Source organism: Loxodonta africana, chromosome 7 (assembly GCF_030014295.1).
Source record: "Loxodonta africana isolate mLoxAfr1 chromosome 7, mLoxAfr1.hap2, whole genome shotgun sequence".
NCBI lineage: Eukaryota > Metazoa > Chordata > Mammalia > Proboscidea > Elephantidae > Loxodonta > Loxodonta africana.
The window spans coordinates 72,583,912-72,607,146 of record NC_087348.1 but is presented as its reverse complement, the minus strand read 5'-3'; the positions used below and the strand labels follow the sequence as shown (position 1 = coordinate 72,607,146).

Here is a 23,235-nt window from a genome sequence, read left to right as displayed (position 1 = left end):
TGACTAGTGGAGGGGTTGGCCTTTTGGTATAACCTTGAAACTGGGTTATAGCTATAAGCAGAGCTCTGAAGGAATGGCAGTGTGTGCATATAATCAGCCACGATATTTAAAGTCTTAATGGAATTTTTTGTTTTCTGTTTAAAATTTGGTCTTCAGGAACGAGATATTGAAGGTATAGTTTTAACAGGGATGTTAGAAGAGAAGAAAAATACCAGTATTATAGGTGTTCTGTTCTCTGGTGAGGCAGGTATCCGTGATTGGGGGAGGGGAGTGGAGGATGGGGAGTGGTATAATTCAACCTCTAGTGAAACAAGATTTGTGGCATAGCAAGAGATTTTATAGTATAGTTGCACTACACTATAGAATTATAAAATTAAAAGCCTTAATTTAGGACTTTTGTGACTCATAAATAGAGATGGGTTAAATTTTTTTTTTTTTATTGAACTTGAACCTTTGAAATGCTTGTTTGAGAGATTGAATATCTGATTCTATGTTTTTAGCGGAAGTTCGTTTAGGAATGGGTCATTGCTTTGTGAAGCTTAACAAACTGGAGAAAGCTCGTCTGGCATTCAGCAGAGCCCTGGAACTCAATTCCAAATGTGTGGGAGCATTGGTTGGACTGGCTGTTCTAGAACTCAATAATAAAGAGGTATGTAAATCAAAAAATTACATAGTTCATGACTGATTTGTAGGTCCACAGTCCCTTATCTAAAACCGCAGGGGCCAGATGTGTTTCAGAAGTCAAGATTTCAGATTATAGAAAGGTAATATACTACCAACAACAACCAAAAACTGTGTGTCATTACGCATGTACATATATAGGCATATATGTATGTGGGTATGAATATATGGGTACAGATACGTGCACAGATAGATGTATCTGTAGGCATATGTACACACGGGTGTGTATTTGTCTGCATGTATATTCATATAATAAACCATACAGAGGACACAGATACAGATACTTCTTAGACATAACCAAACACCTTGCGAGATTGGTTTTCTGGGATTGAAGACTTAGGACCATAGTCTCGTGAGATAGCTCAGGTAATTTGCATAATATAGTTCATAAAGTATATGTTCTACATCCCAATGTAGTGAGTAGTGTCTGGGATCTTAAAAGCTTGCAAGCAGCCATCTGACATAAAACTAACCTGTTGAAAACCCATTGCCGTCAAGTTGATTCCGACTCATAGGAACCCTATAGGATAGAGTAGAACTGCCCCATAGGCTTTCCAAGGACCAGCTGGTGAATTTGAACGGCCAACCTTTTGGTTAGCAGCCGAGCTCTTAACCACTGCGCCACCAGGCCTCCAACATACAACTATTGGTCTCAATTCACCTGGAACAAAAGAGAAAGAAGGAAACCAAAGACTCAGAAGAAAGTAGTCTACAGAGCTGTTAGTATACACGAACCGCAGACTCATCTACCTGAGACCAGAAGAACTAGATGATGCCCAGCTACCACTACAGACCATTCTGATCAGGGCCACAATAGATGGATCTTGATAGAACAGAAGAAAAACGTGGAACAGAACTGAAATTCTTGAAAAGTTCATACTTACTGGACCAGTTGAAATTAGAGGACTCTCCGACTGTCACCCTTAGATACTCTTTAAACCTTAAATTGAAATTATCCTTTGAGGTCACCTTTTAGCTAAATAACGGATTGGCTTTTAAAGTAAAGAATATCATCCATGAGTAATGAGTTTCTTTAAAAAAAAATTATCCATATGAGACCAAATGGTCAAAAATTATCTAAAGCAAAGATGACAAGGTAAGAGAGAGGGTACTGCAAGTGGTATATCCAGAAGGGAATGAACGAGGGTAATACATTGTTGAAAAATGTAACCAATATCACTGAATAATTTGTGTAGAAGTTATTAGATGAGAACCTCATTTGCCATGTAAACTTTTACCTTAATCACAATAAAATATTGAAAAACAAAAAAGATAATATAGTGCATGTTTGTATAATATATAACACCTCAGTGAGATTAGCACTCCAAAGTCAGACTAATATTTTTGTGACAAAATGAGTGAATTTTCACACGAATTGTAATAACCTCACAATCCAGGTACAGTTTTGTCACCAGATGAGTTTGCTCCAAGATTATAGAATAAGCTTTGGAGTTTTTGGATTTCAGAATTCCAGATAAGGTATTATAGACCTGTATATCAGGTTGGAAGGAGACCTGGTAATGCAGTGGTTAAATGCTCAGCTGCTAACTGAAAGGTTGGCGGCTCGAACCTACCAACCACTCTGCGGGAGAAAGATGTGGCAGTCTGTTTATTGTATCAGCCTTATAAGATGAAAGAAAGGGGAAAGGAAAAAAAGCTTTCTCTTAAAGAAGTCTATCTGATTGAAAAGGAAGCTCACAGTATGCAACTCCTTATGTGTAAATGTCCACAACAGGGCTACCAAGATTTTTAGGCCACAGCACTGTTGACATTTTGGGCCAGGTATAACACTCTGTTATAGGAAGCTATCCTGTGCATTGTAGGATGTTTGGCAGCATCCCTGACCTTTACCACTAGGTGCCAGTAAGTATCCCCCAGGTCGTAATAACCAAAAATGACATTGCCAAATGTTGCCTGGAGAGTCAATAACACTTCTAGTTGAGAACCACTGCCTTAGAGCAGTTTTCAAAAAGGGGGACTAGATTATCTTGAGTGGTTTGGATCAATCATGATTCACCCCTAGAGTTAAGGAAGAGGGAGGGAAGGATCTTTCCTTTCTAAAGTCAAAAGATCACCACAGGCTACAAAATCTGTATTCTCTTAGCAGGGTAAGAGTGATGGAATGGCTGTTGGGCAGTCCACAAACCTTGAGGGATAACGGAAAGGTTCCAAAATTTGATTGTGGTAAAGGTTGCACAACTCTATGAATATACTAAAAAACACTGAATTGTATACTTTAAATGAGTGAATGGTATGTGAATTATATCTCAATAAAGCTGATAAAAATGCAGACTGTTTGGAGTATTTTCTATTATTTGCCTTGTGGATCCTTATAGATTAGCAGTAAATTATTTAAGAACATGATATCAAATGTATTTGTTACATACACCCAATTTCAGAGGACGTGTTGTACCTTACCATGGGGTACTTTTACAGTTAAGTTTTTAAATGAAACTAAATTCTGTTTGTTATCTGTTTTGCATCCTAGTGGAAGTTAACTAACACAAGAGCCACATTTTGGCATCTGAATTTAGGTTTATATAATCTTATTTCCTGAGACTGTAAAGAAAACTTTGAAAAAGTGGTGATTAACTAATCGAACTTCAAGTGCCATTTAAGTAATAACCCCATTGTTTTTGTTTTCTTTCAGGCTGATTCCATCAAAAATGGTGTCCAGCTTCTTTCTAGAGCCTATACTATTGATCCTAGCAACCCTATGGTGTTAAACCACTTGGCAAACCACTTTTTCTTCAAAAAGGTAAAATGACTTTTAAAACGTTGTTTGCTTTTCCCAGAGAGTATGGCCCCTGGACACACTTTTAGCTCAGCAATGAGGTCATTCCTGTGGTTCACCCTTCAGCCAAAGATTGGACAGGCCCATAAAACAAAACGAGACTAAAGGGGTACAACAGTCCAGGGGCAAGGACTGGAAGGCAAGAGGGGACAGGAAAGCTGGTAATAGGGAACCCAAGGTCAAGAAGGGAGAGTGTTGACATGTTGGTTGTTAACCAATGTCATAAAACAATATGTGTACTAATTGTTTAACTGTTTAATGAGAAGCTAGTTTGTTCTGTAAACCTTCATCTAAAGTACAATTAAAAAAAGAAGTTTACTTTTAAATGCTGATTTTTGTTTTTCTGTACTGCAGTTGATGCTTGTTATAGATTGAATCTTGTCACCCAAAAACGTGTGTCAACTTGGGTAAGCCATGATTCCCAGTATCATGTAGGAATCATTCCCACCATCTTGTCATCTGAAGTGATTTTCTTATGTGTTGTAAATCCTACCTCTATGATGTTAATGAGGCAGGATTAGAGGCAGTTATGTTAATGAGGAAGGACTCAGTCTACAAGATTAGGTTAAATCTTGAGTCAATCTCTTGAGATATAAAAGAGAGAAGCAAGCAGAGGGAGGGGGACCTCAGGAGCATGTCCTTTGAACCTGGGGTCCCTGTACTGAGAAGCTTCTAGACCATGGGAAAATTGATGACAAGGACTTTCCCCTGGAGCTGACAGACAGAGAGCCTTCCTCTGGAGCTGGCACCCTGACGTCAGACTTTTAGCCTCCTAGACTGTGAGACTTCTTCATTGCAAATACCTTCTTTCACCAATATAAATGGCGACTCTACACATGGACCTTGCCAGATGGAGCACAAAGAAATCAAATTGACTACATCTGTGGAAAGAGACAGTGGAAAAGCTCAATATCATCAGTCAGAACAAAGCCAGGGGCTGACTGTGGAACAGACCATCAATTCCTCATAGGCAAGTTCAAGCTGAAACTGAAGAAAATCAGAGCAAGTCCGCGAGAGCCAAAATATGGCCTTGAGTATATCCCACCTGAATCTAGAGACCATCTGAAGAATAGATTTGATGCACTGAACACTGGTGACCGAAAACCAGACGAGTTGTGGAATGACATCAAGCACATCATACGTGAAGAAAGCAAGAGGTCATTGGAAAGACAGGAAAGAAAGAAAAGACCAAGGTGGATGTCAGAGGAGACTCTGAAACTTGCTGTCAAACATCGAGCAGCTAAAGCAAAAGGAAGAATTGATGAAGTAAAAGAACTGAACAGAAGATTTCAGAGGGCAGCTCGAGAAGACAAAGTATAATAATGACATGCGCAAAGAGCTGGAAATGGAAAACCAAAAGGGAAGAAGATGCTCGGTGTTTCTCAAGCTGCAAGAGCTGAAGAAAAAATTCAAGCCTCAAGTTTCAATAGTGAAGGATTCTATGGGGAAAATATTAAATGACGCAGGAAGCATCAAAAGAAGGTGGAAGGAATACACAGAGTCAATATACCAAAAAGAGTTAGTCAATGCTCAACCATTTCAAGAGGTGGCATATAATCAGGAACCGATGGTACTGAAGGAAGAAGTCCAAGCTGCTCTGAAGGCATTGGCGAAAAACAAGGCTCCAAGAATTGATGGAATATCAGTTGAGATGTTTCAACAAACGGATGCAGCGCTGGAGGTGCTCACTCGTCTATGCCAGGAAATATGGAAGACAGCTTCCTGGCCAACTGACTGGAAGAGGAACAATATCAATGTCACACGCAAGCAAAATTTTGCTGAAGATCATTCAAAAACGGCTGCAGCAGTATATCAACAGGGAACTGCCAGAAATTCAGGCTGCTTTCAGAAGAGGACGTGGAACCAGGGATATCATTGCTGATGTCAAATGGATGCTTGCTGAAAGCAGAGAATACCAGAAGGGTGTTTACCTGTGTTTTATTGACTACGCAAAGGCATTCGACTGTCTGGATCATAACAAATTATGGATAATGTGAAGAATGAGAATTCCAGAACACTTAATTGTGCACACGAGGAACCTTTACATACATCAAGAGGCAGTTGTTCGGACAGAACAAGGGGATACTGATTGGTTTAAAGTCAGGAAAGGTGTGCATCAGGGTTGTGTTCTTTCACCATACGTATTCAATCTGTATGCTGAGCAAATAATCTGAGAAGCTGGACTATACGAAGAAGAATGGGGCATCAGGATTGGTGGAAGGCTCGTTAACCTGTGTTATGGAGATGACACAACCTTGCTTGCTGAAAGTGAAGAGGACTTGAAGCACTTACTAATGAAGATCAAAGACCACAGCCTTCAGTATGGATTGCACCTCAACATAAAGAAAACAAAAATCCTCACAACTGGACCATGAGCAACATCATGGTAAATGGAGAAAAGATTGAAGTTGTCAAGGATTTTATTTTCCTTGGATCCACAATCAACAGCCATGGAAGCAGCAGTCAAGAAATCAAAAGACGCACTGCATTGGGTAAATCTGCTACAAAGGACCTCTTCAAAGTGTTGAAGAGCAAAGATGTCACCTTGAAGACTAAGGTGCCCCTGACCCAAGCCATGGTATTTTCAATTGCATCATATGCATGTGAACACTGGACAATGAATAAGGAAGACCAAAGAAGAATTGACGCCTTTGAATGGTGGTGTTGGCGAAGAATATTGAATATACCATGGACTGCCAGAAGAACGAATAAATCTGTCTTAGAAGTACCACCAGAATGCTCCTTAGAAGCAAGGATGGCAAGACTGTGTCTTACTTACTTTGGACATGTTGTCAGGAGGGATGAGTCTCTGGAGAAGGACATCATGCTTGGCAGAGTACAGGGTCAGCGGAGAAGAGGAAGACCCTCAACGAGGTGGATTGACACAGTGGCTGCAACAATGGGCTCAAGCATAACAACGATTGTAAGGATGACGCAGAACCGGGCAGTGTTTTGTTCTGTTGTGCATAGGGTGGCTAAGAGTCAGAGCTGACTCGACAGCACCTAACAGCAACAACAACAGACTGTGAGAGAATGTCTGTTAAAGCCATCCGCTTGTGGTATTTCTGTTATAGCAGAACTAGATGACTAAGACAGAATTTGGTACTGGAAGAGAGGGGTGCTGCTCTAACAGATACCTAAAATGTAGAAGCAGTTTTGAAATTATGAGTGGATAGGGGCTGGAAGAGTTTCAAAGTGCCTAATAGTAAAGGCCTAGCTTGCCTTGAAGAGGCCGTTGCTGGAATTATGGCTGTCAGAGACAATTTTGGTGAGGACTCAGAAGGAACTAAGGAAAGCTGTTACACTGGAGGTGGTGCATATGGCAAGAAGCACCAGCAGAACCAGACCAGCTCATGACAGTGCTAGAGCCGCCCCGTGGAGCAAGAGAGCTGAGTGCCTTTGCGTAGGCTTCCTGGCAGAGTGGGGTGCCTCCAGGCACTTAATGGTGAGCTAGGCTTGCTGACTCACGGAGCAAGAGAGCTGATTGCCTACTAGCAGAGTAGAGTGCCTCCAGTCACTTATCAGTGGAGCTAAAGAGCTTTGGAACACTTGCCTCAGCAGGGCAGACTCAGATGGCGAAGCCCAAGGGGCTGAGAAGCCATGGAACGGGGAAGCAGAAGCTAAGGAGACAAGGAACAGAGGAAGCTGAGCTGCCTCAGTCCCAAAGGGTAGAGCCATGATCTCTGGGATCTCAAAGGGTAGAGTCGCTATTCAGATGGACTCGGAGAATGGGGCCGCCCAAATTTGAGGGAGCAGAGTTGCTATTCCAGTGGGCCTGGAAGGTGGAGCTGAAGCCCAGGGCTGAGGGGCCTCGACTCAGAATCCAGAGGGTGTGGCCAATACCTAAAGTCTGGAGGGCAAGGTCATTGTCTAAGTGGTCTCAGAGAACAGAGGATTATTTTCATGTCTTCGGAGCTAATGTAATGTGTTCTGCTGACTTGCTTGGTGCCTGTTATCCCTTCTTTCCCTCCCGTTTCTCCCGTTTGTAATGAAAATGTCTAGCTTGCGCCTGTTCCACCATTGTACTTTGGAAGCGTATAACTTGTATTCTCGATTTCACAGATGAAGAGGAATTTTTGGAATTTGCACTTGGAGTTGATTTAAGACTTTTGCTCCAAATGATGGAGTGGATGTGTTTTACATGTGGCAAGGACGTGAATTTTGGGAGGCCAAATGGAAACCCTGGTGGCATAGTGGTTAAGAGCTATGACTGCTAACCAGAAGGTCGACAGTTCGAATCCACCAGGCGCTCCTTGGAAACCCCATGGGGCAGTTCTACTCTGTCATATAGGGTAGTTATGAGTCAGAATTGACTCAAAGGCAACAGGTTTGATTTGGTTTTGGTTTTAAAGGGTGGCATGTCATGGATTGCATGTGTCCCCCAAAAATATGTGTCAACTGGGCTAGGCCATGATTCCCAGTATTGTGTGATTGTCCACCATCTTGTTATCTGATGTGATTTTCCTATGTGTTGTAAATCCTACCTCTATCATGTTAATGAGGCAGGATTAGAGGCAGTTATGTTAATGAGGCAGGACTCATCTACAAGATTTGGTTGTGTCCTGAGTCTCTTTTGAGATACAAAAGAGAAGCAAGCAGAGAGACATGAGGTCCTCATGCCACCAAGAATGAAGAACCAGGAGGGGAGCACGTCCTTTGGACCTGGGGTCCCTGCGCTGAGAAGCTTAGACCAGGGGAAGATTGATGACAAAGACCTTCCCCTAGAGCCAACAGAGAGCCTTCCCCTGGAGCTAGCACCCTGAATTTGGACTTCTAACCTACTAGACTGAGACAGTATGAATTTCTGTTTGTTAAACCCATCCACTTATGGTATTTCTGTTATAGCAGCACTAGATAACTAAGATAATGCTGTATTTTTTTTTTTTTTTTAAACTGGAAAGAAATCTAAAAATGTCAGAGTTTTTTTCAAATCAGTGTCTTTGTTCATTATGTTGGGGTGGGTTTATTCATTAATATATTCACTTAAAATTTACTGACCCTTTATATTCTACACAGCACTGGGATAGGGATGTGGAGGTCAGTGAGACATGGTTTCTGCACTTAGGAACTCAGTTCATAGAAAACACAGACTTGTAAACACATGTAAATGTGAAAATAAAGATCTCTGCCCAGATGCGGTAGAGAAATGAAGTGGTAGAGTGGCTAAGGAAGGTTTTCATGGAGATGGAAAAACTTTTGAACTAGATTTTCAGGAATGAAGAGGAAGTGACTAGGTAGTTGAATGGGTAAGGGCACAGATCTGTGAAATAGTTCACTTTAATAAGAGCATAGTGTATGGTTGACTTATGTAGTAAGTGATGGATTGGATCCAGATATGGGCACTTGTGAAATATAAGGAGTTTCGATGTAATTATGGTGAAACAAGAAGCCATTGAAGTTTTTGTTTGTTATTTTTGCATGTTGGTCATGGTGTATTTTTTAAATTGCCATTAATTCTTTAGAAGCAATGATATTTAAATTTCTTAAAATATTAAATTGTAAATTTTGTTGAGAAAGTTTTTATACAGAATCATGTAAGTTTAATCTTTCATATAGGGAAAGAAAAGTTGCTATCAAGTCGATTCCAACTCATAGTGACCTTATATGACAGAGTAGAACTGCCCCATAGTGTTTCCAAGGCTGTGATCTTTACAGAACCAGAGTGCCACATCTTTCTCCTGCAGAGTGGCTGGTAGGTTCAGACTGCTGGTCTTTCGGTTTGTAGTCGAGTGCTTAACCACTGAGTCACCAGGACTCCTTCTTTCTTGTCGAAACCGTGTACTGAATTGTGCCAAGAACTTTAAACTAATAAAATAGCAGTTTAGGTAAAAGTTCACAAAACAGTATCAATGCTTATTAATACTGGCTACTATATTATTGCTGTTGTATACATTGAGTGCTTTCTAAATGCCAAGCACTGTTAAAAATGCATTACATGTATTATATAATATTCACAACAATGAGATAGATAATATTATCCTCATTTAAATTAATGCAGCGTTAATAGTCTGAGGTCACTCAGCTATTAACCTTGATACTTTACTCCTACTGGCTATAGAAGCAAGCATACTCTCCTTTCATAATGAGTTCTTGATTAACACTCTAACACTATGACTGTCATAGTACTAAACTTTTCAGGGTGGAGATAGAAATGTATCCTATAGGTAGGGACGTAGTGGGTAAGAGCTCGGCTGCTAACCAAAAGGTCAGCAGTTCAAATCCACCAGGTGCTCCTTGGAAACCCTATGGGGCAGTTCTGTTCTGTAGGGTTGCTGTGAGTTGGAATTGATTCAACGGCAATGGGTTTTTTAACAGGAGGTAAATTAGGCAGTACTGTTTAAGATGAAAGTTACACAAGCTAGTTTGTTTTTCACTGAAAAAACGAAGGACTGATTCTAAGTATTTGTGCGTATATCTAGTAATAAGCAGTGTTGTGAGCAATGTTCACAGCTGCTATGACAACTTTTGAAAACCAAATGAGAATTATTCAGTTTTCACCCTTCCACTAGTTACCCTTCCACTGCTGAAGATCAAGGTTTTTTGTACTTAAGAACATGATCAGTATATATATAGAACCTTATAGATAGCATAAATGAAATATATAAATCAAGCCAGTTAATTTGAGTGTTTCTGAACATTTGCTGTATGGTCCAGCACTGTGCCAGGTGATGTGACATTATCGTGCACCAAAGTTTACAAAACATCATTTTGCATAGGTTTTCTCAATTATTTATCATCACAGCAGCTCTGGAAGGTAGGTAGGATATTTGTATTTCTTTGTATAAACAAACGTAAGGCTCAGCAGTGTTAGACATAATTTGCCTAAATTCAGGCAGCTAACAGATAATGAAGTTAAGATGGAACCTTTAGTTCTCTGCCCACCACACCTCTTCTTCAAGAAGAATAATTTAACTGAGAAGAGAGAGTATGATTAATTAACATCCCAGACGCTTCAGTAATCTAGTGGTATGGTGGGTTTAAGGATGGAAGCTGTCAGCATTCCAGGAGCAATGAGCACAGGCTTACCTTCAGAAGCAGCTGAGAATTGAGCTAGACCAGGTTTGGATTTGCTTGGCCTCTTGATTAGGAAAGAGAAGAACCCAGAATGCAGAGTGGATTAAGGACAAAAACTGTGGGGGAGGAAACTACAAAAGTCTCAGCTGTGCTAAAGATGTAAATGAGGATTTTAAACTAGAACCAGTTTCTTTTCTAATCTTTAATAAATCATGTAAATGTTAAATTTCAAATAAAAATATTTAATTTCCTGGAAGATTTGTCATGAATTATGGAGTAATGAAATAGGAAAATCAAAGTAGATGCCATAGTAAAACAAACACAACATTTGACCTTTACCCTCATCCCAGTGAATAATATATAGATCTAGCTAAAGGGTTGTGTAATATAGTTTAAAATGTAGAATTTTAATCAACTGATTCATATTCAGGCATCACCACTAGATAGTTTTGTGGCTTTGGGCAAATAATTTTCCTAAAGTTTAATTTCCTCATTTGAAAAACAAAAATAACAGCAGCTTTGTAGAATTTGAGGGATAGTAGTTAACAAAGCTCTACTTCAGATCATGTTTCTAATCAAATGAGTAAAATGCACACCTGCTAAAATGAGAAAGTCGTTACCTATCCCTCATGTATTAACTCTGACTTTGAGACTCTGAGGCAATAAACTAGATAATCTACATTGAAGAAAGGTCTAATGGGAAGATCATGAGTCATAGATTTAAATAGATTTGAATTAAAACACAAATGCTGAATTTTTAGGTATACTTAAAACTGCTCTAAAAAATAAATTGTATTAAAAATAAATGAAAAGCAAAAACTCAAGCATTGGCGCTTGCTACCTGATGTAATAGAGCATTTCCTTTGGAGTCAGAAAAAAACAATTCAGGTTCTAGCTTTTCCACCTTAGACCACACGCTTCACTTCTTCAGCATCAGTTTCCTCATCAATGAAATGGTAATAATGATATTCTTTGAAGAGTTTTTGGTTAAGATAAGAGCCAATTTAAGTATCATAGCTAGAATAGCGTTTGGCACATAATGATGATGTTAGGTGCCATCAAGTCAGTTCTGACCCGTAGGGACCCTATGCACAACAGAACGAAACACTGCCCAGGCCTGTGCCATCCGTACAATCGTTACGCTGGAGCCCATTGTTGCAGCCAGTGTGTCAGTCCATCTGGTTGAGGGCCTTCCTCCTTTCTGCTGACCCTGTACTTTACCAAGCATGATGTCCTTCTCCACAGACTGATCCCTCTTGATAACATGTCCAAAGTATGTGAGACGTAATCTCGCCATCCTTGCTTCTAAGGAGCATTCTGGCTGTACTTTTTCCAAGACAAATTGGTTCGTTCTTTTAGCAGTCCATGGTATAGTCAGTATTCTTCACCAACATAGTAGTTCTCAATAAATTGTAACTGCTACTGTTACTCTTAATAAGAGATTTAAACTCTCTTAGTTTCACTCTTAGGAAAACAGGGCTGATCCCTCAAAGGATTGTTGTGATTAAAATAATATGTGTTCGCCTGAATTTTATCCGCAAGAATAATGAAGAAAAAATGATTTGTAATTCTAGAGACAATGCTGTTATTTTTAGTTCAATTAACAAATTCTCTCAGTGGAATTTGGGGAAGTCTCATATGATACCTTTTATGATGGAGATTGTTAGAATTCTGTTCTAACAATAGAGTTCACTCAATTGATTTTCCAATCTTCATTGCTTAGGATTATAGTAAAGTCCAGCACTTGGCTCTCCATGCATTCCATAATACAGAAGTAGAGGCTATGCAGGCAGAAAGTTGCTATCAGCTGGCTAGATCATTCCACGTTCAGGTAAGATAATTTAATGACTTCTCTAAATATCTAATTCTTTTTTTTTTTTTTTTTTAATGTGTAGATCTTCAGATCTTTTAAAAACTTTTGTGCATGTTATTGGTCTTGTTTTATCTTCATTTTTTAGGAAGATTATGACCAAGCTTTCCAGTACTACTATCAAGCCACACAGTTTGCCTCATCCTCTTTTGTACTGCCATTTTTTGGTTTGGGACAAATGTATATTTATCGAGGTGACAAAGAAAATGCATCTCAGTGCTTTGAGAAAGTTTTGAAAGCTTATCCTAATAATTATGAAACTATGAAAATTCTTGGTTCTCTCTATGCTGCCTCAGAAGATCAAGAAAAACGAGATATCGCCAAGGTGTGTTTTTTAAAAATCTTAGCTATTTTCTGTTAGCTATTCCTGACTATATCCTAGACGCTTATTCATTCCTCATTTCTTGTTATTGCTAGTAGAGACATGATAGAAGCAGCTTTCTTAGATGAGCTTGTTCTGTTTTTAAGTAACAAACGTTGACTTATTAAACAGGTTGTCAGTCACTTCTTGCTTTGACAGCTTATAGTTAGAATGCTTTAACTTAATGATTTCTTTTATCTCAGGGCCACTTGAAAAAGGTCACAGAACAGTATCCTGATGATGTTGAGGCTTGGATTGAACTGGCACAAATCTTAGAACAGACCGATATACAGGTATTTTATAATTTAGTATTGCCCTTCATCCCCTTCCTAACGTGGTATCTGTAAGCATGGTGTAGTGTTCCTCTTTCGTTTTCACTTATACCTTATTCTGTCCACCATGAAAATACAGGGTGCCCTTTCAGCCTATGGAACAGCAACACGAATCCTTCAGGAGAAAGTACAGGCCGACGTCCCCCCAGAAATTCTGAATAATGTGGGTGCCCTCCATTTTAGACTTGGAAACCTAGGGGAAGCAAAGGTAGGAAAATATAAATGTTCATTTTATACCTTGTCAAGCTGAGCACAACCTTTTTTAGACTTATCAGCTAAAGTTTTTAACAATGCAATTCTCTTTTCTTTCTCATAGAAATATTTTTTGGCATCATTGGATCGTGCCAAGGCAGAAGCTGAGCACGATGAACATTATTATAATGCTATTTCTGTGACAACATCATACAATTTAGCCAGGCTGTATGAGGCAATGTGTGAATTCCATGAAGCGGAAAAACTGTATAAAAACATCTTACGGGAGCATCCTAATTATGTTGACTGTAAGAATCTTAAACTGTTTTATGTAGTAACATTCCCACAACAGCAGCTAAAATTTAGCCTGAAAAAGAAAATCTTTCTTAGACCTAGCAGTGAAAAAATTTTGAGGGTTCTAATGTTCCCATTTCTTCAAGGCAGATTTGTGCCCTACGAATAAAAAATGTAGCTCTCCTTTAGTTTCCAGCTAGAAACTAGATGAAACAGCTAAAAGCCAGACTATAGTCAGGCCATATCTTACATACTAGTGACATTTTTCTGGAGAAAATAACAGCTTACATTTGTATGGCACTTCTTTGTTAAGCGGCAGAGCCAAGGTTAGAGTCCAGATTTTCTGACTAGTCCCTCCTAGTCCATGCTCTTACCAATTTGCCGTATGACAAACAACTTTTTAAGAAAAGTAACTGACAGTGATGGGCATTGGAGAGAAATTGGAAACAGACCAGCTTCAAGCTTTTTAAATAAGCATTGGGAATAGCATGGAAGAGAGAAATCTTAAAGGTTTGCAGTGAACCATAAAACTTAAATAGTGGCAGAGTTACTGTTTAACCTGTCAGATTGTTAAATAGTTATATTGATATTTGATATTTTTCACCTGTGGAACTCTCCTAATCATTGTATGGATGTGTTAACAAAAACTAATTGTTTCAAAAGTTTCACTTTAAAATTATGATCCTTCATAGCTAATATTTTAAACATAAAACCTTTTAAATGTATGTTTGCAGGCTATTTGCGCCTAGGAGCCATGGCCAGAGACAAAGGAAACTTTTATGAGGCTTCAGATTGGTTCAAAGAAGCTCTTCAGATTAATCAGGTTGGTAATAATAGCTCTTAGGTTGGAAAAATCATTTTTTTCACACCCCTCCCCCCGCCCCGTAAATCACTTTTTCTTTTTAATGACTGTCACTTTCCTAGTAATATTGACATCTCCCTGTTTTTTTTTTTGTTTTGGCTTTGTTTTTTCATCTGCTTGTTAAATATATTAAAGAGGTATAGTAGGCTTCATTATTTATCACGTAACAAATAAGGACCATATTTTTTGTATAAATCTCTCATAGTCCTCCTTCTTGTTTCTTCTTCCATTACCCGACACTGTTTCTTCACCTGAACTTCATCACTTGTGACTTCGCTCATATGTCTTTTACTTCCTCTAGTTTACCTGCCTTGGAATTTAGTGCCATATGACAAAAGTTTATAGATGCAGAATGTCTTAGCCTTTGGATTGGAACTGTAGAAGTCATCAAAACTTTTTGATTGTGTTGACAGAAGGTGAGACAGTGCACAATACTGGGGAAGCCAGCACAGCTTGTACAAGGCAAGGTCATGTAAGCTCCACAGATACATCCAAACTCCTGAGGGACCAAATACTAGGCTGAGGGCCATGGGGACCATGGTCTTAGGGAACATCTAGCTTAATTGGCATAACAGTTTGTAAAGAAAATTTTCCACGTTCTACTTTGGCAAGTAGTGTCTGGGGTCTTAAAAGCTTGTGAGCGGCCATCTAAGATATTCCACTGGTCTCACCCCATCAGGAGCAAGGGAGAATGAAGAAAAGACACAAGGGAAGGATTAGTCCAAAGGACTAAAGGACCACAACTACCACAGCCTCCACCAGAGTGAGTCTAAGTACAACTAGATGGTGCCTGGCTACCACCACGGACTGCTCTGACAGGGATCACAATAGAGGGTCCTGGATAGAGCTGGAGAAAAATGTAGAAAAACTTTCTAACTCACAAAAAAAGACTACACTTACTGGCCTGATGGAGACTGGAGAAATCCTGAGAATATGGCCGCTGGACATCGTTTTAGCTCAGTAATGAAGTTACTCCTGAGGTTCACTCTTCAGTCAAAGATTAGACAGGTCCATGAAACAAAAGGAGGCTAAAGGGCACAACAGCCCTGAGAGCAAGGACTGGAGGGCAGGAGGGAGCAGGAAACCTATGATTGGGAACCCAGGGTCGAGAAGGGAGAGTATTAACATGTCGTGAGGTTGGTAACCAGTGTCACAAAATAATATGTATACTGTTCACTGAGAAGCTAGGTCCGTAAACCTTCATCTAAAGTACAATAATAAAAAAACTTTTTGATTGTGGCCCACAGTAAGAAATAAATTTCACATCACAACCTGGTATAAATGGGCATGTGTATATAAAAAATTGAAAGGAAAGTTTCACAAATAATTATTTGCTCTTCCCTATCCAGTACACTAATAGTTTTACTGTATTCCATGCTATTGCCTTTTTTATGCTGATAACTACACACTAAATTGACTTTACAACTCACTAACGAGTCTTACCTGTCAGTTTGAAAAAACTGTTGCACCTTGGAGACCTCTTCAATTAATTGTAATTAGCTATCGTGAAAAGATAATTGACCTCTCACAATCCAAATCACAGATTTTGCTTTATGTCCCTAATGTGTTTCAGGATCATCCAGATGCCTGGTCTTTGATTGGTAATCTTCATTTGGCCAAACAAGAATGGGGTCCAGGTCAGAAGAAATTTGAGAGGATACTAAAACAACCATCCACGCAGAGTGACACTTACTCTATGCTGGCTCTTGGCAACGTGTGGCTCCAGACTTTGCATCAGCCCACCCGAGATCGAGAAAAAGTAATTTCCTTTTGTCTTTTTAAACAAAACTGATACACTCGGAATTCTTGTTTGAATTTTTTATCTATAGTGTGTGTTTTTTTTTATAGGAAAAGCGTCATCAAGATCGTGCTTTGGCCATCTACAAACAAGTACTTAGGAATGATGCAAAGAATCTGTATGCTGCTAATGGCATAGGTGACTGTAAGACTAGGATACCATAACAGTGTGAAATGAATCTTCTGGGGGGAATGTTTCTCTGCAAAGATGATAAATGCAGTCGTTTTAAAACAGGACTTTTTGTTGTTTCTCTGACTGGCTACAATTAGAAAATTCTTAAATGTGAACTTTTTTATAACTTTAGGAGCTGTGTTGGCCCACAAAGGATATTTCCGTGAAGCCCGTGATGTGTTCGCCCAAGTAAGAGAAGCAACAGCGGACATCAGTGATGTGTGGTTGAACTTAGCACACATCTATGTGGAGCAAAAACAATATATCAGTGCTGTTCAGATGGTAATGTCTTGTCTTTTAAGATATTTTTACATCGGGTTCGTTGTTGAGCAGGTGTTTTCTTAATCACGCTGACTCTGTCATGCAGTGTGGAGCTAACTAGCTATGTGCTATTTCATGTGATGCAGTATCTGTTCAGAGGTTTTTAGTCACGCAGTGTGAAGGCCAGACGAGGTTTGTTTCCTGGCTCCACCACTAATTGCATACCTTAGGAAAAGGACATTCTTTTTGAGCCTTAGTTTTCCTGTCTATAAAATGGAGATAATTGTAGCTTAACTACCTTAACCTTGTAGAATTTTGTGAGGATCCACTGTGTAAAGTATTTGGCACAGAACTTGGCATTAACATGCTTAGCATATTAGTAAGTACTCAATAAATGGTTATTGCTGATGTTAGGTGCCATCGAGTTGGTTCCAGCACGTAGCAGCCCTTTGTACCACAGAACGAAACATTACCCAGTCCTGTGCCATCCTCACAATCGTTATGCCTGAGCCCATTGTTGCAGCTAGTGTGTCAGTCCATCTCATTGAGGGTCTTCCTGTCTTCCGCTGACCCTGTACTTTACCAAGCATGATGGCCTTCTCCAGGGACTGATCCCTCCTGACAACATGTCCAAAGTATGTAAGACACAGTCTCACCATCCTTGCTTCTAAGGAGCATTCTGGTTGTACTTCCTCCAAGACAGATTTGTTCGTTCTTTTGGCAGTCCACGGTATAGTCCATGTTCTTTGCCAGCACCACAATTTAAAGGCATGAGTTCTTCTTCGGCCTTCCTTATTCACTGTCCAGCTTTCCCATGCATATGATGTAATTGAAAATACCATGGCTTGGGTCAGGCACATCTTAGTCTTCAAGGTGACATCTTTGCTTTTCAATACTTTAAAAGATGTCCTTTGCAGCAGATTTGCCCAATGCAGTTTGTCTTTTGGTTCCTTGACTGCTGCTTCCATGGGTATTGACTGTGGATCCAAGTAAAATGAAATCCTTGATAGCTTCAATCTTTTCTCCCGTTTATCATGATGTTGCTTATTGGCCCAGTTGTGAGGATTTTTGTTTTCTTTATGTTAAGGTGCAGTCCATACTGAAGGCTGTGTTCTTTGATCTTCATGAGTAAGTGCTTCAAGTCCCCTTCACTTTCAGCAAGCAAGGTTGTGTCATCTCCATAACGCAGGTTGTTAACAAGCCTTCCACCAATCTTGATACCCTGTTCTTCTTTATATAGTCCAGCTTCTCAGATTATTTGTTCAGCATACAGATTGAATAGGTATGGTGAAAGGATGCAACCCTGATGCATACCTTTCCTGACTTTAAACCAATCAGTATCCCATTGTTCTGTCCCTACAGCTGCTTCTTAATGTATGAATAGGTTCCTCATGAGTACAATTAAGTGTTCTGGAATTCCCTTTCTTCGCAGTGTTATCCGTAATTTGTTACGATCCACACAGTTGAATGCCTTCATACAGTCAATAAAATGCAGGTAAACATCCATCTGGTATTCTCTGCTTTAAGGTAGGATCCATCTGACATCGGCAATGATATCCCTGCTTCCACAACATCTTCCAAATCTGGCCTGAATTTCTGGCAGTTCCCTGTCAGTATACTGTTGCAGCCACTTTTGAATGATCTTCAGCAAAATTTTGCTTGTGTGTGATGTTGACGATATTATTTGATAATTTCCGCATTCAGTTGGATCACCTTTCTTGGAAATGGGCATAAATAAGAATCTCTTCCTGGTGGTTGGCCAGATAGCTGTCTTCCAAATTTCTTGGCATAGACGAATGTGCGCTTCCAGCACTGCACATGTTTGTTGAAATACCTTGATTGATATTCATTTAATTCCTGGAGCCTTATTTTTGGCCAATGCATTCAATGCAGCTTGAACTTCTTCCTTCGGTACCATTGGTTCCTGATCATATGCTACCTCTTGAAATGGTTGAACGTCGACTAACCCTTTTTGGTATAATGACTCAGTATTCCTTCTATCTTCTTCTGATGCTTCTTGCATCGTTTAATATTTTTCCCATAGAATCCTTCACTATTGCATCTCAAGGCTTGAATTTTTTCTTCAGTTCTCTCAGCTTGAAAAACACTTAGTGCGTTCTTCCGTTTCGGTTTTCCATCTCCAGCTCCTCGCACATGTCATTATAATACTTTGCTTTGTCTTCTCCAGCTGCCCTTTGAAACCTTTTGTTCAGTTCTTTTACTTCATCATTTCTTCCTTCTGCTTTAGCTGCTCGACATCCGAAAGCAAGTTTAAGAGTCTCCTCTGACATCCATCTTGGTGTTTCTTTCTTTCATGCATTTTCAGTGACCCCTTGCTTTCTTCTTGTGTGATGTCCTTGATGTCATTCCAAAACTCGTCTGGCCTTCTTTGGTCATTAGTGTTCAGCACGTCAAGTCTGCTCTTGAAATGGTCTCTAAATTCAGATGGGATGTATTCAAGGTCATATTTTGGCTCTCATGGACTTGCTCTGATTTTCTTCAGTTTCACCTTGAACTTGCATATGAGCAATTGATGGTCTGTTCCACAGTTGGCCCCTGGCCTTCTTCTGACTAACGATACGGAGCTTTTCCTTCGCCTCTTTCCACAGATGTAATCGATTTGATTCCTGTGTATTCCATCTGGTGAGGTCCCTCTGTGTAGTTGCCGTTTATGTTGGTGAAAAAAAGTATTTGCAGTGAAGAAGTTGTTGGTCTTGCAAAATTCTATCATTTGATCTCCAGCATTGTTTCTATCACCAAGGCCATATTTTCCAACTACTGATCCTTCTTGTTTCCAACTTTTGCCTTCCAATCACCAGTAATTATCAATGCATCCTGATTGCACATTTGATCAATTTCAGACTGCAGAAGCTGATAAAAATCTTCAGTTTCTTCATCTTTGGCCTTAGTGGTTGGTGCATAAATTTGAATAATAGTCGTAGTAACTGGTCTTCCTTGTAGATACATGGATATTGTCTTATCACTGACAGCATTGTACTTCAGTATAGAGGTTGAAAAGTTCTTTTTGATGATGAATACAACACCATTCCTCTTCGAGTTGTCGTTCCTGACATAGTAAACTATATGGCTTTCTGATTCAAAATGGCTAATACCAGTCCATTTCAACTCACTAATGCCTAGGAAATCAATGTTTATGTGTTCCATTTCATTTTTGACAATTTCCAATTTTCCTAGGTTCGTACTTCATACATTCCAGGTTCCGATTATTAATGGATGTTTGCAGCTGTTTCTTCTCATTTTGAGTCGTGCCACATCAGCAAATGAAGGTCCTGAAAGCTTTACTCCATCCACGTCATTAAGGTTGACTCTACTTTGAGGAGGCAGCTCTTCCCCAATCTTTTGAGTGCCTTCCAGCCTGGGGGGGTTCATCTTCCAGCACTATATCACACAGTGTCCTGCTGCTATTCCCAAGGCTTTCACTGGCTAATTCTTAGTAGATTGTCGGGTCCTTCTTCCTAGTCTGTCTTAGTCTGGAAGCTCAGCTGAAACCTGTCCTCCATGGGTGACCCTGCTGGTATCTGAATACTGGTGGCATAGCTTCCAGCATCACAGCAACACACAAGCCCCCACAGTACGACAAACTCACAGACACGTGGGGGCAGGAAGTGACAGGATTGAACATTTGTTTGTTTGACCCTCTTATTTCTCGCTTGGGAAAACTGAGTTTCAGAAAGATTGAGTGACTAATTAAAAAAAAGTAAAAAGCTCCATCAAGATAGGGTTTCATGACTGTAGAATTTTGATATGCTTGTCATATTTGTAGAATGCTTGAACTTGAAATAAAAGAATCATAGTCAACATCTATAGCATATTAAAAAGTGAAAAGACATTTAGGCTCTGTGGAGAACCCTGTGGTAATCAGAAAGAACAAGCTTCTTCCAAAAGGTAGAAAAAAGAAAGCAGAAAGAAATGGTTGATCTGTTTTCTAAGAAAGGTGAGTGATTATATCAGTGTGCAGAGTATTGGAAAGACACTAATCATAGGGACTCAGAGAACTCAGTTTGCCCATGGTGGTCTCAGAGGCTGTATTTTTGAGGTGTGCCTTTCTGATCTGAAAAACGATAATGTTGCCTTTCATAAATTGAAATTAAATTGCTAGGAGTATTCAGAGCAAAACTGTCTAATCCTCTTCCCTGAAAAAGACCTTGCCCATGACAGAATATATTCCGTGGTCAGAAAGTGGTATATTTATGTCACAGTTAACGGTGGCATTTCTGTATTGGCTTTACCATGAAATTAACAACCAAAACCATAAGACTGGTCATGCTCAATGGCAGGAGACTGCACTAAATACTAGAGAAGGGTGGTAGGGAGTATAGCCCAAAAGGAGCAGGTATAAGTGGTGGCCAATAAGCTGATTCTAGAGAGTATTGCTGAAGATGTGAAAAAGCCTTTCCAACCTGTTTACCTTTTCAGTGTTGTTAAGAAAATCAAAATGCTGAAGAAGCCTAAATTTCAGTTGGAAAAACTATTTTGAGTATTTAGTTTTTCAAACAATCAGATATTTATGTTATGAAAATGTATTCTGATGAATGTCAAAAATCATTTCCCCACTTATTCTCTGAAATTACTCATTCAAAGGGTAAAATACCTTTTCACAGAGCTTTAAAATTTCCTGAAAATTTGCTGCAAAATAAAAATACCATTTAATCTCAGTTGTACTTTAATTAACTTTTTTTTTTTTTTTTTTGTAGTATGAAAACTGTCTCAGAAAGTTCTATAAACATCAGAACACTGAAGTTGTTCTCTATTTGGCCCGGGCCCTCTTCAAGTGTGGCAAGTTACAAGAGTGCAAACAGACTTTGCTGAAGGTAAAAACTCACTGCATTACTCTAACCCAATTCTTTGCTACATTGTATTTTTTAATTCTTTTTTATGCATATTCACGTATCTGCTAAAATCCTTTTCATGTCATTAGGTAATATAAAATATTTGCTTTGTTTTGTATTTACAGGCTAGACATGTGGCACCCAGTGACACAGTTCTTATGTTTAATGTGGCCTTGGTGCTACAAAGATTAGCTACCTCTGTCCTGAAAGATGAAAAAAGTAATCTGAAGGAAGTACTTAATGCTGTGAAAGAACTGGAGCTTGCACATAGGTAAAGATTGTGCAGAAATAACCTTTGAAATGCTTTGCTTCTTTCAACCCATGTTTCAAAAGGTGCTGAAAATCACTTCCCTCAAAAGATAATTGTATTAGAATCATTCCAGCCATAATTAAGCCAAGTAGACAGCTGCCACCAGGTGGCACCAAACTGTAGCCAGGGACCTGCTTGATTTGGGTCACGTAGCCAGACTCCTTGAACTTTATAGCTTTGAAAGCTTGCCCTAGATTTCTCATCGGCAATAATATGACCCACTATCTTATGCATTTGCAATATTTAGCCTCCACTTACGTTATCTTGGTTTTACTTGTTACACTAACCCAGTGCCGTCGAGTCCGTCGATTCCGACTCATAGCGACTTATTACACTAGTGTGCTTTTAGAGGTTGTTAATTGTCATTGGGAGTCCCTGGGTGGCATAAACAGCTAAGTGTTAGACTACTAGGTAAAAGGTGGCTATTTGAACCCATTCCGACGCACCTCAGAAGACAAGCCTGGCAGTATCCTTCCAAAAGTTCACAGATTTGAAAACCCTATGGAGCAATTCTACTCTGCACGTATGGGGTCACCATGAGTCAGAATTGACTGGACGGTAGCTAACAGCAATTTTCATCGAGCTAGGATTAAGGCCTTGTGTCTTAAGGCCTTATGTCTTAATTACTAATTAATAGATTTACTCAGCTCAGCTAAAAATTTATTTAATGTTATGTTCATTTGGTAATTAAATGTGTGGTAAGGCTTTGTTTAACCTTATTTGAATTGTTGATTAAACATTTCTCATCTTGCCTGGTAGATTGTAAGTACTTTGATGGACTAAGCCTCCTAATTCCCATGCTAACATTTGGTAAATTTAGTGATTAGTAAATATTCGTTTCTTGAATTGACATTTTTTTTGTGTGTGGATTTACCAGTAACATTAAATATAACTTTGCTTGTTTTGATGAACTTGTCTTTATATTGATGAGAGACTTATGAGTGAATTGCATATATAATTTTTTTATTGAGATGATAGTCCTTTATGCATTAAATACATTCATGTGAGTCAGCCAATACCTTTGTAGAACAGATTAAAAAATCTAAAGGGCCTATTCCATTAGAAACTTTATGTATTGTATTTTCTCATTCTGTTTAGGTACTTCAGTTACTTGAGTAAAGTGGGAGATAAAATGAGATTTGATTTGGCCCTCGCTGCTACAGAAGCCAGGTACTATGTGTAGAACGTGACTGTGTGTGAGATGTAGTCACTGACATTGCTGTGGGCTGGGTGAGTGACTCCGTGGTGAACAGGGAACCCCTGCCCTCCAGGGTCCAGTCTTTCATATGCCTCTCCCCTAGGGAACTCTCCAGCCTACACCAAGGTTTTTCTTGGGGGTTCCTTTTAGGGAATATGGCAAAATTGATTTAGTAAAAGTACTTAAGTTGTGTGAGAAAGTGCTTTCCTGTCTGTTTCACCGCTGTCAGATAAGCCACCAAAATCAA

The 23,235-nt window shown here is 39.4% G+C and overlaps 1 protein-coding gene across 1 annotated transcript in view; it reads left to right on the top strand.

The window, feature by feature from the left end:
* CTR9 (CTR9 homolog, Paf1/RNA polymerase II complex component) overlaps positions 1-23,235 on the top strand; it is a 34,548-nt gene that overhangs the window by 5,584 nt on the left and 5,729 nt on the right. The window contains exons 6-19 of the mRNA XM_064288432.1: positions 501-649; positions 3,332-3,439; positions 12,213-12,320; positions 12,448-12,684; positions 12,924-13,013; positions 13,132-13,260; positions 13,369-13,552; positions 14,273-14,361; positions 15,974-16,159; positions 16,249-16,336; positions 16,503-16,651; positions 21,346-21,462; positions 21,606-21,751; positions 22,889-22,960. Coding sequence (XP_064144502.1) covers positions 501-649; positions 3,332-3,439; positions 12,213-12,320; positions 12,448-12,684; positions 12,924-13,013; positions 13,132-13,260; positions 13,369-13,552; positions 14,273-14,361; positions 15,974-16,159; positions 16,249-16,336; positions 16,503-16,651; positions 21,346-21,462; positions 21,606-21,751; positions 22,889-22,960 — 1,852 coding nt within the window. The remainder of the gene's footprint in view (positions 1-500; positions 650-3,331; positions 3,440-12,212; positions 12,321-12,447; positions 12,685-12,923; positions 13,014-13,131; positions 13,261-13,368; positions 13,553-14,272; positions 14,362-15,973; positions 16,160-16,248; positions 16,337-16,502; positions 16,652-21,345; positions 21,463-21,605; positions 21,752-22,888; positions 22,961-23,235) is intronic.